The 17,951-nt window shown below is 46.2% G+C and overlaps 1 protein-coding gene across 6 annotated transcripts in view; it reads right to left on the bottom strand.

The window, feature by feature from the left end:
• Positions 1-1,426: 1,426 nt before the first annotated feature.
• WDR33 (WD repeat domain 33) overlaps positions 1,427-17,951 on the bottom strand; it is a 103,444-nt gene continuing 86,919 nt past the window's right edge. The window contains exons 16-24 of one of the 6 annotated variants that reach the window (XM_082841840.1): positions 16,579-17,664; positions 13,292-13,400; positions 11,903-12,007; positions 11,636-11,743; positions 9,650-10,088; positions 5,144-5,307; positions 4,943-5,035; positions 3,887-4,102; positions 1,427-1,982 (exon numbers count right to left, since the gene is read on the bottom strand). In XM_082841840.1, coding sequence (XP_082697966.1) covers positions 1,753-1,982; positions 3,887-4,102; positions 4,943-5,035; positions 5,144-5,307; positions 9,650-10,088; positions 11,636-11,743; positions 11,903-12,007; positions 13,292-13,400; positions 16,579-17,664 — 2,550 coding nt within the window. In that variant the 3' untranslated portion in view covers positions 1,427-1,752. Of the gene's footprint in view, positions 1,983-3,886; positions 4,103-4,942; positions 5,036-5,143; positions 5,308-9,649; positions 10,089-11,635; positions 11,744-11,902; positions 12,008-13,291; positions 13,401-16,578; positions 17,665-17,951 lie in introns of those variants that run through there. The other 5 variants (XM_082841835.1, XM_082841836.1, XM_082841837.1 and 2 more) reach the window with 5 other exon arrangements.

The following is a 17,951-nucleotide window of genomic DNA, read 5'->3' as shown; positions in this document are numbered from 1 at the left end:
GAGAGTCCGCCTGCCGATGCAGGGGACACGGGTTCGTGCCCCGGTCCGGGAAGATCCCACATGCCGCGGAGCGGCTAGGCCCGTGAGCCATGGCCGCTGAGCCTGAGCGTCCGGAGCCTGTGCTCCGCAACGGGAGAGGCCGCAACAGTGAGAGGCCCGCATACCGCAAAAAAAAAAATGAATATCCTCAAACCTAAAGCAATCCTGAGTTTCCTAAACGTGTGTTTAGAGCAAAGTGCTGATCAATAGGATGTTTTAAATCGCAAAGTAAAGAGAAAATCTCTTGTAGTCTCTAGGTTCTAACACCCTAAAAAAGCAGTGTGTGTGGTGTCAACATTTTATCTGCAGAGATAACTTAGCACTTACCATTTTTTACATTAATGGAGAATCAGTTACGAGTTTTTTTATATACTCTCCAATTATGTCAGTATCCCTTTCCTAAGCAAGTACTGACACTTTCCAGCACCACTAAATCTGTCAAGGAAACTTTTCTCCTATGCCAAACTGAAGCTGGCAAAGTAATGAGACGTTAGGGTGGCCACAGGACAGTCCTTTGAATAATAAAAGGTTTCTTTTTATAAAAACAAAGTAAGGGGTCAGTATAGAAAGTATGCTGGGGTTATCTCAAACTGAACTTTTGGCTTTCAATTCAAACTGGGCCAAATGTTCCATTTATTTAAAACTAAAGGAACTTGTTGTGGATGAGAACTTCCTGGCTTACTTTAAGTTGGAACAATCCTCTGCCTTAAACACTGGTGTTTCCACATAGCTAGTGTGGAAGAGGAAGAAATTATTTAAGTTTTTTGCACAACTGTTTTAAGAGATATTTTGATCCATTCCTTTTCAACTTAGAACCATTTGTGAAATGATTTACAGTATTCAGAAGGTATGTGTAGTTGATTTCTGGTTTATGTCAAGTTCCTCTCTTCAGAAAAAGGCAATGCAAGTCTACGGTGTGATTACTAGGAGATGCAGCCAAGGAAGACCCCTACTTGGACATCCAGATTTTTTTTTTCCTCTGGTGTATAATTTTCCATCTGCCAGAGTAGATCTAACTAATTATAAGGCTTTGAATCTACTTCAAACCTTGTTATAGTTTTGAAGTATTTTTCACGCTACTACAAAAGTAAGTGTGACAGAAGGGCTAGATAAGAACTTGTTTAAAAACAAAAAGTTCACAGGTGACTTTAGATGACTTAGAGATTCCCATCAAGTATGCTCACAAATATAAGCAATAATTGTACCCCCCTCAGCAGACCAGATGCAATGGAAGCCAAGGGTTTCCTTAAGGCAAGCACTTGACGACTAGTTGTTTTCTGTTAATTCTTGCGTAAATCACATTCTGTATTCATACAAAAACAACTTTTTCTCTGACAAACTGTACATATAGAAACAAATTTCCAATTGGACATGAACTTAAATTTGTGGAGGTTCCATGTCTTGTGACACTTTAAAAAAAAAAGAAAAAAAAAAATTCCAGCTCTTATCTTCACAAGCCCACATGGGATTTAGGGCAGTGTGGGTGGACAGGACAAAACAAGGCCAGCTACTCTGGGTAGCCAGCTACTGTGGGTAGCCAGCTACTCTGGCAGCAGTCTCTTCACCTTGAAGACATCAGGGGCTCCTGGGATTCAGCTGCCCCAGAAAGAGTTCAGGGCTACACGGTGCAGGTTTCCTTTTGTTTCTCTTGGAAAGTCCACAGACGTTCTTAAATACTGTCCAGAGAGGCCGAGGGGTACTGAGCCCCAACTTCTACCGGCCCCTTCCACCCCCCCTTGAAGCTCCTCGCCTTGGCGGGCCAGAGTTCATGTTACTCCCTCTACCCCAGTTACTGCCACTCCGGCCCCCTCTAGAAGGGGTACCACTGCCTGGAGGGCCCCCAAAAGGTTCATCTCTGTGGTATCCATCATGGTGATCTCCATCCAAGGAGCTGGAACGTCCGGACTTTGGCACTCTCTGAGAAGGTCCGGGGCCCCCTCGGCCTGAAACAAAATAATGGTTTTACATGTGACTTTTTTTTCCATCAGAGACTGTTAACAACTCCTGGTACAAACTTTTACTCTATGATGACAGACAGTGGAACACTTCTTTTTTTTTAAAAAAAAAAACAGAGTTCTGAGGACATGAGCACAGCCCTCAGAGCACTGAAAGCTGTGCCTCTGCTTTTCTGGACCACCATCTCACTCCTGCCCTGTCTTGTGGCTGTGCACCCCTCAGCCTCACCTACACACGTGTTCCCCGAGGCTGTGACGGAACTGACAGGGAGCCAAGAGATAAACACGGAGCACCTCCTGGAGGTCACCGATCATATGGACCATGCCTACAGTCCATGAGATGTGTATCTTCACCCTCCTACGCCACCAGGGGTATTGCAGGGGAAGGTTTGAAAAGCACTGACTTGATTTGGAAGCAACTAAGAAATACAAACTGTTGATGATGTTAATTATTACAAATGCTCTAACCAGGATAAGTGTTTACTATGATTATCCTACAACTATATAGCACTTTTGATTTCCTTTTAAATAATGAGATAAAACATTTCTTGAAAATCAAAAGCACAAAAAGAAAAACACTGGCTTTTAGTGCTTCTCCCAGGGATACTGTTATTTGTATCAGACTTAGACACACAAACCTCTAGGTATCTTAATGACTTTTAAGATTCTGACCTTTAAGATTTTTTGTCTTGAGATGATCGGATTTGGACACATCTCCCATAATGCATTATCAGAAGACTACTGCCAACTTCATCTTAAGTTTTTGAATGGAATTTGAATCCAGCTAAGACAAGGAGGTGAGGAAAGCTAGCCAAAATAGCCAAAGGCATTTTGGCTTCTTTTCTTACAAAGCTCAGCCTAGGTACCCTGGCTGAGTACCACCTGAAGGTACCTTGGCAGAGAATTTGTCAGCTAGGACATCATTTCCACACTAGCCACGTGGCCTCAGCCCTGGACATACAAAGGTGTCCCCAGTGCCCACCCCAACCGGCAACAAAATGAGTGCTTGGGTGGGGGGATCTACTGGTGACACGAGGTAATCTCTGAGGGCTTTGCACTGAGAAGACGGAACTACCGAGAACAAAAGGCAGAACTTTGTAATGAAAGGACTACAGCCACGAGGCAGGTGAACTGAGGAGTGGAGCACAGGTCGAGGCACACAAGTCTTTCCAGCAGCCTCCAAAGTACACCACATGTGCAACGGCCCAGCCCAACCTGAGACCACAGCTGTAGTTAGCATTTGGTGGCTACTGCTCTGGGCTAAAAGTCAGTGCTGCCTCTAAAATAAAGGTCCAAAGTTTCAAGTAGTAGAAATAATCCACTGCTCCCCTGAAAAGAAAACCCCTTCCAGACCATATTCCCCAAAGTTTGTGACTCTGGGCATAAGCCAAATTCCTCCTGGGTTCAGACTCAAAAAAAAAAAAAAAACCACAGAACCTGAGAGAGGACAATTCTTTCTGCCACTGGGGACACCCTTCAAGGTATCAGAGCAGCCACTACCAGAGAGCACAGCTGCCAATTAGAGCGAGAGTCTCACAGATCAGCAGAGAAAGTACTGGGGCAATCTGAAAGAGAGCTGGAGTGGAAAGTGTGAACAAACCAGAGATTCCTGGAAGCAAGAGGAGGAGAACTGCGTAGAGGCTGAGCTTGCAGTCACCCACTGAGAGCTCCAACTGGCTGTACCGCAGCTAGGAACATGTGTCTTTGCACAGTCTAAGCCCTGGAGGGTAGAGTGGAGAAAGGACCCCCAGTACCCCAGTCGGGGACAGACAGAACAGGCACACACTGGGATGGGGCTGGCCCGGAGATGAGGCTCCCCGTGACCCCTGCAGCCTTCTCGGCAGGGCTGTGGCATCCGTAGCTCCTGAGCTGAAATCACCGGCCTCACTTACCTTTGCCTCCTCGATCCTCAGAAGGACCCCCTGGGGCTTCCATTTCTCTATGCTCAGAGGTTCCTGGCCCATCATGCCAGGGGCGCTTTCGGGGTGGTAGGGATGCCATGTCCATGCCTTGGAGAGAAGAGGACCGTTCTCTGCTAGCTGGGGAATGACCGTCGTGAGGGGGATGGTCAGGGCGGGGAGCATCACGGAAATGTTCATGACCTGGCCCTAATATAGAGAACACAGATCCAGAAGGCTAGGAATCTAACCATCTCATTATATCAAAGTACAGCGTGGCTAAAAGCAGACAGGAATTACACAGTTAAGAATAAGTGGCAACTCCAACTACTGAGCCTGCGCGTCTGGAGCCTGTGCTCCGCAACAAGAGAGGCCGCGATGGTGAGAGGCCCGCGCACCGGGATGAAGAGTGGCCCCCGCTCGCCGCAACTAGAGAAAGCCCTGGCGCAGAAACGAAGACCCAACACAGCCAGAAATTAATTAATTAATTAATTTTAAAAAAAAAGAGTAAGTGGCAACTCAAAAACCAATACTCACTCATGCAAGGAACATTTCCTGAACACTAGTCACATCATGAGTACACAAAAAGGGTCAAGATTGGAAATAAACATGCCTCCTGAAATAAGAGGAGGCAGGGAAGGGCCAGAAAAGTGGTTCTCAGACTTTTTAGTTTCAGAGTGTCTTTACACTCTTAAAAATTACTGAGGATCCCAAAGAGAATTCATTTATGAGAGTTCTAACAACATTTGCCATATCAGAAATGAAGACTGAGAAAACTTTAGTTGTTTCCCAAAACGAAACAATTTAGTGAAAAGAGTGGTATTTAGACAAATCTCTTTAATATCTGGTTCAGTAGGAGAAAGCTGGGCTCTCCCATCTGCTCCTGCATTCAGTCTACACTGTGGGTTGAAGATGTGGGTTGAAGACAATGCGGCCTGCCACGGACAGGTGAGTCGCTAAAGAGAGAACCCAGTGGACCCCTGGGAGAGTCCTCAGACCACACTCTGTGAACTGTGGGACCCTAAGCCACACGCAGCTCTACTGCCTTACCTGGCTCTCTATTTCCATCCCAGGAGTCTGGTTTCCGACCTCCTTCAAAGCGAGGGAACTCATCAGGAGTGGGAAGTAAACCCTTCCTTCCTCCTACACAATAGAACACAGCAACGCAGCACTCACAGACTATTTCAGGGGTGTCCACAACAACCTACCTCTCCACCCCTGTCCTTCCCACACCCGGGGTTCTCAGCTCACCTCGTGGGGTACCCCGACCTCGACCTCTGAGATCTCTTCCTCGGGCTGTTTCATCAGAAGCATCAAAATTCTCCTCTGGTCCAAAGTCTTCGGGACCAGGAAAACCATCCCTTCCTCTGGGGGGAGCACGGCCCTCATGTTTCGGGGGGGCTCCTCGTCTGAAGCTGTTAGGGAAAAACAACAGAATATCCACCTAATGGAATACCTTGTAGTCCTCAGTTCATGTTTCAAAGAAGCATAATGATGTGAGAAAATATGATACAATGTTAAATGGGAGAAAGACAAAATAGAAGTCTGTATTTTTTAAAGTACCCATTTTACAATCCCAATATGGCACATAAAAACAGGCAGGAGGGAGAAGTACCAGAATGTAGGGTTATTTTAATTTTGTTTTAGGCTTTTAAGAATAATAGCAGTGAGCATTTTTTAGGTGCTTATATCATGCCAAGTGCTTTACATGTACTATTTCATTTCATTTTATCCTCACAACCACCTTATGAAACGGACACTATTACTTCCCTGGCAGTCCAGTGGTTAAGACTCCGTGCTTCCATGGCAGGGGGCATGGGTTCGATCCCTGATCAGGGAACTAAGATCCTGCATGCCATGCAGCACACCAAAAAATAGAAAGGAAAAAAAAAAAGAAAAGAAACTGACACTACTATTCTACCCATGTGTACATTGGGGCTCAGAGAGGTTAAGTCATTTACTTAAGGACTCACAGTAAGTGTTGGGATTTGAACTCAGCCAGTCTTGACACCCAGCCCAGGCTCTTTACCACTGCCTCCCAAATACTTTTCACATTACCATTTATGTTTTTATAATGAATATTACTTATATAATCAGAAAAAAGGGGGGCACAGATTCATGCCTGCTAACTGTACCCGACTTGTTTTGGGGCATCTGCTCTGCCATCTGCCCCGGCCCACCTCTACTCAGGAGCAGGCCTGGTGGCCATGAACTTCACCAATGGCCCCAGCCCACAGCTGACTGGTGTACTGGTAGGGCCTCTGGCTTATGGGTAGCCCACCTGCTGGCAAGCTGGCAACCTGGTGCCTGGGCTGGTGGACAATTTCACCACCTCTCAGAAATTCTGCACCTGGGACTAAGTCAGCCAGGAGTGTTACTGAAGCAGGACCATTAATGAGGGGGTGCCAGAGCTGTAGCAGAAGCCTGTGGGGAAGCAGGAACAGGGGCCTGCCAGCAGGAAAGGTGTGTGAACACCCAAGAGAGGCCATGGAAACTGGAGAAAGGATCAGAAGGGGGAAAGGGGCTGGGCCATCTGCATGAACTGCCTGCTCGTGGCTTCCTCTCAGGCCAGGCCTTCTGCTTTTTCCTGAGTTTCCACTCAGTTATATTTTACTCCAACATTTTATTTCGAAAAATTTCAAACTTACAGTAAAGATGGAAGTATAGATCAACAAAAGCCCATACATCCCTCACTGCGATTAATCAGTTCTTAAGATTCTGCCACATGAGCCTTTGTCTTTTCTCCATCCATCTATTTATAAATTCATTTTCTAAACCATTTCAAAACCAGTTGTGACATGATGCTTCACCCCTAAATCCTTCAGTAAATTTCTTTAAGAACAAGGACTTTCTCCTACATAATAACACTACTATCACTCTAAATAACATGTAATATTATTTAATATACAGTCCAACTTGAATTTCTCCAATTGTCCTCGAAACGTCCTTTACAGTTGTCTTTATAGATTTCAGTCATCATCACACACTATTATTTAGTGGTCAGGTCTCTTTGGTCTACCTTAATCTACAACAGTCCCCCCACCCCACCCCTCCTGCGTTTTATCTTTCATGACCTCGACTTTACTTATTTTTTTTTTTTAATTTTTACTGAGATAGGCCCCAACATTTTTGAAGGATCCATCCTTCAAAATGGCTCGTTTTACAGAACGTTCCACAATTTGAATTCATGTGATTGCTTCCTCATGATTAGATTCAGGTAAAACACTTCTGGCAAAACGTCTTATACCTTCACAGTGATGCCAGTCTGTCGTTGTTTACGATGCAAAAGTGGTATGGCAACAAAACTTCATTGTTGCAAAGGTACACTTTCTCCTTTGCAATTAAGTAATCTGTAGGGTGATACTTTGGCAGCATGGGTGATTCTCCACAATCTTTTCACTCAGTGGCTTTTAGCATCCCCACTGATGATCCTTGCCTGAATCAATTATGACACTGGGTGTTAAAAGAAGTGATTTTCTAATTCTATCACTCCTCCTCCATTTATAACTTGGTGTTTTACTGTAAAAAGAGCTTTCCTTTTTTCACTCCACCGTTCCAGCTACTAGCTACCTTTTTAATACCCTTCTTGTCCTGAGGTAACTTAATGAGCCATGCTCCTGCAAGCAAAGGGGGTATGACCCAGACGCTGGCTGAAATAACCACCTAAGGTGAGGGTGGAACTGACACGGGGAGGTAAGTGGAGCAGGGAGAGTATCAGCAGAGGGCGCTGTTCCCCCGAGAGGGATTCAGGGGAGACTCCCCACGTGGCAGGACTCTTTTCTTGTCCGGGCAGCCATTATACAACTGCCCTAGCTACAAAAGGACAGGGGGAGTCTAATGTGCCCTAATTAGAAAACAGTTCCTGTTATGGGCTAAATGTTTGCGTCCCCTCCACCAAATTCATATGCTGAAGCCCCATCCCCCAAGGTGACTTTGGAAATGGGCCTTTGAGAGCTATTTAGGTTAGATGAGGTTCTCAGCACGGGGCCCCATGATGGGCTTAGATAAGAAGAGACACCAACAAGAGCCTGCTCACTCTCTTTCCATCATGCAAGGACAAAGGAAGATGGTGGCTGTCTGCAGGCCAGGAAAAAGAGTCTCACCAGAAACCCACCCTGCTAGACCTTGATCTGGGACTTCTAGCCTCCAGTACTGTGAGAAAATTGACTTCTGTTGTTTAAGCCCCCCAGTCCGTGGTATTTGTTATGGCAGCCCAAGCTGAGTAGCACACCTCCTAATGAACTGAACCCTGTCAAATACATCTCCCCCTTTAACAGATTCATTTATTCAACAGTTACTGAGAACCTACAGGGCGTCACCACTACTGCTCTAGTTTCTGAGGACCTGCCTTCAGGAAGCTACCGTGCTTCTGGGAGATACAAGTAATACAGAAATAAGTATACCACTTAATGTCAAGCAGTGCTAAGTGCTATGCAGAACTATAAAGCAGGGTAAAATAAAGGAACAGGAGGAGAGATCTAAGTGGAGTGAGCCACAAGCATCTGGGAGACTGTGCTCCAGGCAGAGGAAAAAGCAAGCACAACGTGAACAGGACACGTTTGGCACACCTGAAGAGGAGCACAAGCTGGACACAGCACAAGAGTCTAGGTGTGGGTCCGTCACTGACAGATGAAATATGACAAACTGAAGCACAGTAAAATCTGAAACTTTGCACAGGATGCAGAGATTCAAGAACTCAATGAAAGTTATGTTGATGCCAAAGCCATTGGAAACGAGGTGCCTGCAGACTTGTGAACACTTGGGATGTCATCAAGAGAGCTCTTAAATCTTTTTATTAAAAACTCCCCTCTGAGAGCTGCTTCCTTTAACCCCTCTAGTTCACCCTCCCTGGCCATTTTATCAGCCACTCTTTTCTAACACACACCGTGAGAACGGAGATCGCCAACCCTTACTTCAATTACCTGCAAGTGACAGTCATGAGAAGTATGATGGGAAAAGAAGACACAGGAGAGAGGACTGAGGCAGGAAAGGCAGGAGTGCTGGACAGCACAGCTTGGGCACTGCAGTCGGATGGCCCAGGCCTGAAGCTGCTCTTACACTTACCACCTATGGGACCTTCCAAAGTCAAGAAACTGCACTGACTCTCCATGTCATCCCTTATCCGTAAATGCTGACGGTAGCACCTATCTCACAACTCACTCTTAACAGTTAAGTGAAGTAACATCTGGCACAAGGTAAATACCCAATTATTATGTCACTGATTACTCTGAGTCTCACTTGAGATTTCACTAATTCTTGTTTTTTTCTCCCTACTACTTCTATTCCTTTTGTTACCCCAAGCAAGTTGAGTGTTCAAGCCTGACCTCAACCTAATTTAACAGCAAGATTATTTTTCAGTTTGATTGGATTTTGTTAAGATCTTTAGGCAATTACACAGAAACTATCTACTCAGTAATTCCTTTATTCTCAATCTAGATATCTGTCTCATATTTCATCATTCTAACCAAGAGAACCTGGAGATTTCTATTCAAATCCAAGAAACTTTACAGTACACTGACCCACCTATCTGTTTAAAAGGACCAAGTAATAAGCAAAAAGAAAAAGATTTCTAAATTGTAGAGACAAAAAAGAACCACATAAATGTTAAAGGCATATACATATTTTTAAGTCTAAACACAAAACCTAGAGGGGGGAGGGTACTCTCTCCCCAAGTGAGAGAGGAAAGAGACTTTTGTGGAGAGAACAGGTGGAAAGCTCCAGGGAAGAAGAAACGGACCCATGAAGTATCCATCCCACCTTTCTTCTCTGCGCCCTCGAAACCGTGGGTCCTCAGGATCCCGGGGGAAGCGCTCGTCTCCAGGTCTGCGGCCTTCCCACGCCCCTGGAGGGCCCCGGGCCGCGCCCCGGCCATCCCCCTCACTGAACTCCCTGTGATCAGGAGGAAACGGAGGCCCAGGGCCCCCACGCCTCCACTTCTCTTCTTGCGGTAAAGGTCCTCCTCGCCCCTCAAATTCACGTAACCGGTGGCCAAAGCGCTTGTCGGGGTGGAAGTCATCTGGTCTGCTGAAGTCATCGGGGAAGTCGGGGTGAGGGCCGCGCCTATCAGGGGGACCCCTGCAGTCCTGGCCGCCCCGGAAAGGACCCCTCTCGGGACCGTGCTCGGGACCGCTGCTCTGCTCGTGCCGTCTCTCTGACATTGGGCCCATGTGATGGTTCGGAGGGCCACGTGAGTCACCTAAAGGAAACAAAACTGATTTTTACCTTGTCTTCCAGGAATCCTGCCGACGTAGGTCTGATTTTCAGCATCTTAAAATTTCAGAATGCATGCTTTTATTAAGAATGTTTTCCCTTTTTGGTTCCCGGCATACTTAAGGAGACAAACGTCCCTAAGGCATCATATGATGAAAAGAACAAGGGTTTTGGGGGTGCAGATTTCATCACTCATTAGCTAAGCAACTCGACCTAGGGCAAATTATTAATCTCAAATGAGATTAGCAACTCAGCTGATATGAAGATTCATTTAGAAAACACAAGAGAGCCTCACCGGTATAAGAACGGGCTTCCCTTCCTGCCCCCATTCCTTCAGTGTTTTTGTTAAGCCCACTCCCCATACCCAGGGAGAAGGCAACAGGGAAAAGCCGGGGAGCCAAGTACAAGGAATTCACCTCTGCGTTTGTAAAAGCCCGCAAGCTCACCACAGGGCCACAGGCCTACACTGCCATGATGGCTCTCCTTTAACTCCTAGTTCATTTAACTTGATTTGTTAACTCATACTTTGATTCTTAACAAAATCCTCTGTAAGGTACATGGAAGCATGGGCCTCTCTAATAACTGCTTTGTGACCAAACAGCCTTGCTGTACGTCAGTTTCAGGGTTTATATAAACACTTTTTCTGTCCCTTTCTATGAATGATATCCCTCGTCTATAATATCATCACCATTCTTCGCAGATAAGAGCTTGGAAACCCACTAAAGATTTTTTTTTAAATATTTTAATATATGTAATATATTCAGAGTACCGAATAAAAATGGAAAGAGGTCAATTACACTGAGTTTAGTCTGAAGGGATTTGTTTTCCTGGCTACTGAATGATTATTGCAGCCATTGTAAATGTACACCTATTTTCTGTCAACATACACTTTAAATCAAATATATTTTTTAATGTAGATGGCAAAGGGACACTCTTGCTTCTAAAACAACTAACTTTTAAAAGTGAAATTCCTCCACTTGCCCAGCTCATGCCTTTTACTGCTTTTCCCTGGCAATCAAGACAAACTTCCTTTCCTTACGGCACAGTCAGCCATAATCCTTACCCTTCTAACAGCCTTCCTCTCTCATTTTTACGCATTTCTCTTGGCCATTTCAATTCCTCCTCACCATTCAACATGTTTAAAATACTTGGAAATCTTAGTATAAAAATACACCATGAGAAGGACTCTCTCTTCTTTCAAGCTTTCTCTGTCCCCTCTACCTTCCCTTCTTTCCTTCCATTAAACCAGTCCTCTCCATGCTGAGGAAAGCGCCTTCGAAGTTGCCTTTTTGTTCAAATACCCCAGGCGTCTTTCCTCCTGGTAAACAGCCCCTCACTTCCCAGTGTGACCCTGCAGCTAATGGCTCCTTCTCTGCCTTCATGTTGCTTGGACTTCGTGTGACCTCAGACACAGCAGACCTTTGACCTGAGGAAGCTGAACACATTCCATTCGAACTTACCTATGAATAATAATCCTCCCATTACCTCTATCTGCTTAAAAGTACCCTGGCTCCTCCAAAGAAAGAAACCCACCACTACAAATCAGAAGGGATGTGGCCCCCGGTGACGGGCGGTGGCGCTGGTTAATCCAGTGGGGGCCGGCAGGGCCACTTTCTCGGCTCTCCCTTCTCCCTTTGGTCCCTGGGAGGAGAAAGGAGGAAGAGAGAGACGGGGGTGTGGTGGGGGTGGGGGTGGTGAAGAGAAAAGGGGAAGAGCAAGGAGGAGAGGGAAGTAGGTGGAGACAGACACAGGGTGGGGGAGAGGGAGAGAGGCAGGCTCTCGGTTTGCTGATGGCTGTACCTTGTGGGAAACAGACTTCTTTTCTTAGGGTCCCCAAATCCAGAATTGGTTCTTGATGCTTTCTTTCTCTTTTTCCCTGTTGGCCACGGCTTCCATAGGATGAGACTAAAATAAACATTTTCCTAATTCCTTTATCTCTCCCTTTCTTACCTCTAGTGACTCATGTAAATTCAGGACTAAGCTTTAAATTCCCAAAGTCCTAGGGCTGAAAATGCTGACAAGGACTTTTCTTAATCTAATCAAATGGGGGCAAGAAACCTAACATGTACCACAAGGTGCTGTGGGCTTAGCCAATTAAAAATTAAAAGGGGTCTAGTTCTTTGTAGTGACGTCTCCACAATGCTCACGATTCTCTGGCTTGTTCCCCCGTGAAAAGGCGCACTGAACGTACAACTCCATCCACCCGCACTCCCTCCCGGTCCCACCCTCTAACTCTCCACCCAGGAGCTGCCCACTCACCGCAGTCCCGCTCCAGCTCTTCCTGCGCGTGTGAGAGCTGAACACCTCGCAAAGCAGGGACTGCGGCTCCTGCGTGTGCCCCCTTCCAACCCTTAGGGGTGACTCAACTTCCACAGAGCCTCACATCTCAACACTGACAATTCTCATCTCTGTGCTTTTCATATCATCGACAGCCTGAGGCACAACACGCTGGTACATGGCTTTCTTCTTTTCAAAGGGTACAGAACAATGTAACCAGCTAAAGAATTCAGTATATGACACAATTTGAGGGGAGGAGGGGGTGATATTAAAAACACCGTCAGGGCTTCCCTGGTGGCGCAGTGGTTGAGAGTCCGCCTGCCGATGCGGGGTACACGGGTTCGTGCCCTGGTCCGGGAAGATCCCACACGCCGCAGAGCGGCTGGGCCCGTGAGCCATGGCCGCTGGGCCTGCGCGTCCGGAGCCTGTGCTCCGCAACGGGAGAGGCCGCAGCAGTGAGAGGCCCGCGTAGCGCAAGAAAAAAAAATAAAAAAAAAACACCGTCAAAATCTCTGAATTCTTTATCCCATCAAAAATTTAAACTGAGCCAGTTCAGCTCTCTGGGATGCTAAAAACATACGCTTGCATTCAGTTAGCACAGGAACCACTCCCATTCCCAGGAGATGAGCAAGGCCGGCCTGTGGCCCAGGCCCTGTTCTTGGTGGTTGTCCAAGGGGTTTCACCGCCCACTTCTGGTAGTAAGCAGCTGTTTCCTCTGGGCAGAATTTGGGCTAACTAAAGCAAATCTACGAAAACAACATAAGACAAAGCTATTGCCTGAATTGACTACGCTCTTATTTTTCCTAGAGGTTCAAATGACCATTCTATCAATTACTTACCAGTAAAACTATTGTTAAGATTTACCCAAAGGAGATAGAATATAATCTCTTATTCAGCCAAGCAGATATTTACCTTTGTTAGGGCCAGGTCCTTGTCCAGGGTTAAGAGGGGGGATGCGACCTTGTGCTCCCTGCTGCCCTAGGCCTGGTATCAAGGGTGGGGGGCCTGCGTTCTGTCCTTCCTGAAAAGATGTTTTTAAAGCGGGGGTGTGAAATCAAAGGCTTGTGCTTCATGAACAGCAATTGTATCATAATGTGACAAGATAAAAACACTAGGTTACCCCAAAGCTTCCAGGAGTAAATATATACCTAGTGACATCATAGCAAAATTGTCATTAAATTGGGGGAAAGGAGATACTTCTCTGACCATAATAAAAGGAAACACTTGTATTTTAAACCTGCTGATAAGTTTTATTTAAAGCTAAATCTTTACTTGTAATGCCAAGCAAGAACCTCAGTGGAAAGTCAGAAATCATAACATAAAACAACAACACTCTGCACACAGGCGGAACTTCTAGCAAAAGTAAAGGCTTGGAAACCCGCCAGGACAGGTAAACTCTGCTCTCGCATCCATGACCCCTTTCCAGCTATAGAAAATATCCATCCTCTCAAGAGGTTATGGCCAGGTTTAAAAGGCGGGGAGCAGGAGAGTAAGAAAGGGGTTCCTGATGAGCAAGGTGTTCACTCACTGCTTTCTCCTTTCACTCCCTAACCTCTACTGTCTAACTCCCCCGTGCTCAGCACCCACTACGCACGCATTCCCAGCTACGTTACCCGGGACATGGGTTCGGGACATGGGTTCATGGGTTCTTGCAGCTTCTGTCTGCAAACCTACTGCTCTGATCCTCTTAACCTCCTTGCTCTGCAACCCCAGCTTGTCCCCAGTCCTAATATTCTGTATTTTTATCTAGCCATGTCTAAATTCAGATTCCCCACACTGCCCAGTGACCTTGGATCTGGTCTCTTGACAAACAAATAATCAAATATATATCTAGTCATTCCTTCATATAAAAAATGCATTTAGTGACTGGACCTACCATGAGAATAGCAGAGTTTCAAAACCATCAATAGCAAAAGTGCTTTCACATTCCAAACTAGCTACAAGAAAGAGCAGCGTTGATGGGACTCATTTATAGCACTGCAGTTAACTTGCCATCATTAAGTCAATACCAGTAATTTCCATATTCCTTTGTTTCTTGTCCCTTTTATTCAAGGGTAGCTCTTATCAACATCTTTCATGCTATCACTGTAACACCTGAAGGCAATTCCATTAAATTTAACCAACTGGTTAAAACAACTGGTTTAAATAACTGACCTGGGGGACTTCCCTGGTGGCTCAGTGGTTAAGAATCCGCCTGCCAATGCAGGGGACACGGGTTCGAGCCGTGGTCTGCAAGGATCCCACATGCCGCTGAGCAGCTAAGCCCTCACCACAACTGCTAAGCCTGTGCTCTAGAGCCCGCGAGCCACAACTACTGAGCCCACGTGCCACAACTACTGAGCCCACGTGCCACAACTACTGAAGCCCGCGCTCCTGGAGCCCTGCTCCGCAACAAGCCACCTCAATGAGAAGCCCGCACACCGCAACAAGGAGTAGCCCCCGCTCGCTGCAGCTAGAGAAAGCCTGCACACAGCAACAAAGACCCAACACAGCCAAAAATAATAAATAAATAAATAAATAAATAAATAAATAAATAAATAAATAGGTGACCTGGTCAAAGTGAAGAAAGTCAGATATCAGTGTAAGAAATATAAGCAAAAAAAAAAGAAAAAGAAATACAGGCAAAGCTTTTTATCAGACTTCTGAGATGTGAAATGCCCTATAATATATTAATCCTCCATTCTCATGCCACCAATATTTCTATAGGTCAATTAAATTTTTAGAGCCACTTTGCTTTTCATGTGTAAAATCTTTTACTATATGATACAATAAAAACTTATTAAATTGTCCCCAACAGACCTGTCCTCTGGAATATGACATGTTTATATAATTTCAGTCACAAGGTGATAGCTAAAGTTCATTATGTTTTTATCCTCCAAAATGAAAACTGTTCATTCACTAACATAAGGTTAGGTAGGTAAATATTATAAACACACACAAATATACTCTGTATTAATAAAACATATATTACTTATAAGTCTTAGGACAGTTCTGGAAGGTAAACCTAGATTTATTAAACATCCTGAACTCTGAAAGTGCCCAATAAGTTCTGGAAATAAACTCAAATGCCATCAGATTCTTCATTGGTATGACATTTTTAAGTTCTGGAAGATGTGCTGAAGAGGAACATATAATCTAGTTATTTTAATTCAGTTGAATCCAATGGTCACCTTCCCATTACAGACTCTCTGAGGTGTTGTGTGTTCTACACACAGCATCCACAGCAGGCCCTCTTCCACAGGAACTGAGTGCCTTGCAACACCAGCTCACTCAGTCACTCACTTCCTTTTGGTCCACGACTGACTTCAAGGACACAAACCCAGTTGTTCATACCCAAAAACGCTTTCAGACTATGAAATTCAGAAAAATGCAGACACCACAGAGCCAAACAGTGTTCAATCCACTCACGCCATGCAGTCTTCTGTAATTCAGCCCAAGCAAACTGAACTCTCATCATACCACCTCTCAAGCACAGCTCAGAGAATGGGTAGAAAAACTTGGCTGACAATAACAGAATCCTCTAAAAAGGGCCAAGAAAATTTCTACAGAAATACTCCCTCCTGTAAACACTTTTATATGTGAGCTAAAAAAAAACAACTTGAACGGAACTTCATCCGAAGGGTCACCATTTGAAAATGCACAATTCTGGACTCAAGAGATCTCTAAAAGCATTCACTGAAATGAAAATAGTGAGATCACAGTCTACAGTATACTCATGAGTTAAACACCCCACACTGTCTTAACAGTAGAGCCGGCAGGCAGATCAGCAGGCAGATAGGGGGTGGCTCAGCTGTCCGGCAAGCCCATGAAACACCAGTCTACGAAGGCAAACCCCAGAAAATAGAGCAGGACAGGATCAGAGCCACCCATGCTCCCTCCTCACCCTCCTCAGGGCCACAGCTCTTTTGGAGCCCTGGGACAATTATGAACTGTATTCAACAGGGACTGCATCATTTCTGGAAGAACCTCTATTCAAAAACATAGGTTGAGAAGTAAAGATTCATATTGCGATGTATTTGGTATCTACTTAATTACTCTTATTTCTTTCTTCAGCCATGATGCTATTCTCAAGCCACCATCACTACTTGAGAGACATCTATACCAGCTGTGACTGCCTTTCTCAGCATTTGGAAGTGCCACCTCAGTGCAGAGTGTATTTTCCCAAAGTGTAATGCCTACAAGTTGGAAAGAAATAATACCTGGTTGAAGGGGGCCCGGGGCCCATCACCTAGCAGAGCTGTTTTCTGCTGCTGGAATGGTATTGGCCCTTGAGATGGATGTGGCCCTCTTGCCGGGTTCTGCTGTCCCTGAGGTCCAGGGGGCCCTTGCATGCCACCCTGGGGTGGAGGTCCCAAAGAGCCCTGGGGCGGCCCCTGCTGACCTTGTGAGCCTGGAGGCCCTCGCAATTCCTGGGGAGGGCCCATCATTGATCCTTGGGGTGGAGGCCCCTGCATGCCTCGCATCTCCTGAGGACCTCGCATCTCCTGAGGGCCATGTCCCAGCAGTCCACTCGGAGGATGAGGTCCTCTCATCTCTTGAGGCGGGTGGCCCAGCATCATCCCTTGGGGAGCAGGACCCTGGTTCTCTCGGGGGCCTGGAGGACCCTGCATTCCTCTTGGATTCAATCCCATCAGAGGTCCCTGAGACACAGGACCTTGGATCCCTTGAGACCCTGGCCCACCTTGCATCCCATGAGGATGGGGAGGTCCTTGCATTCCTCTGGGACCAGGTGGTCCCTGCATACCTTGAGTACCAGGTCCCTGAGGGCCCAAGTGACCCTGGGGACCAGGTGGGCCTTGGGGGCCTATGTGACCTTGTGGGCCAGGTGGGCCCTGAGGACCCATATGACCTTGAGGACCAGAAGTGCCCTGTGGTCCAGGTGGTCCTTGAGGTCCCAAAGGGCCATGAGGTCCAGGATGCCTTTGCATTCCTTGGGGCCCATGCATGTCCTGAGGCCTCGGCAACCCCTGGGGTGGGCCCTGGGGCCCTTGTGGTCCCATGAATCCTTGTGGCCCCCCACCTCCCTGATGCAGTGGAGGACCCTGTGGTCCCATTTGTCCCTGGGGTCCAGGGGGCCTAAACTGTCCCTGTGGACCTGGAGGCCCCATTTGAGCCATGTTCATTGGCATCTGCTGAGATGGATGAGGCTGTTGAAAACCTTGAGGAATCTGAGACATTGGACCTTGTCCTGGAAAGGGCTGGGGTCCCAGGAGAGGGGTGCCAGATGAAGGAGGAGGCTGAATTTGCTCAGCCTGTTTCTGTGCAAGTCTTTCAATTTTAAGTTGCTGGAAAGAAAGGAAGAAAAAGCATGCTGATAAAAATGCCAGAGCCCTTAAAGATGACAATATTGCTATCACTTATTTCATTAGGGGAGTCTCAAAACAAGCATAAGGCACTGAGTGGCCTCTAGAGTCCATATGATATTCAGATGTTCTGAAGGTACTCGGGCTTCCAGACTCTAGAATGCTTCTTTTTAGGTGCTGGGAAACAGCAGTCAGGACTATTTATATCCATCTTGATCAGGGAAAGCCCAACAATTTACTACTGTTTTACCATTCTTGGTAGCTGCCAA

This window comes from Leucopleurus acutus (assembly GCF_964270905.1).
Source record: "Leucopleurus acutus genome assembly, chromosome: 6".
In the NCBI taxonomy this organism is placed as follows: domain Eukaryota; kingdom Metazoa; phylum Chordata; class Mammalia; order Artiodactyla; family Delphinidae; genus Leucopleurus; species Leucopleurus acutus.
This window is presented reverse-complemented; position numbering and strand designations above follow the sequence as displayed.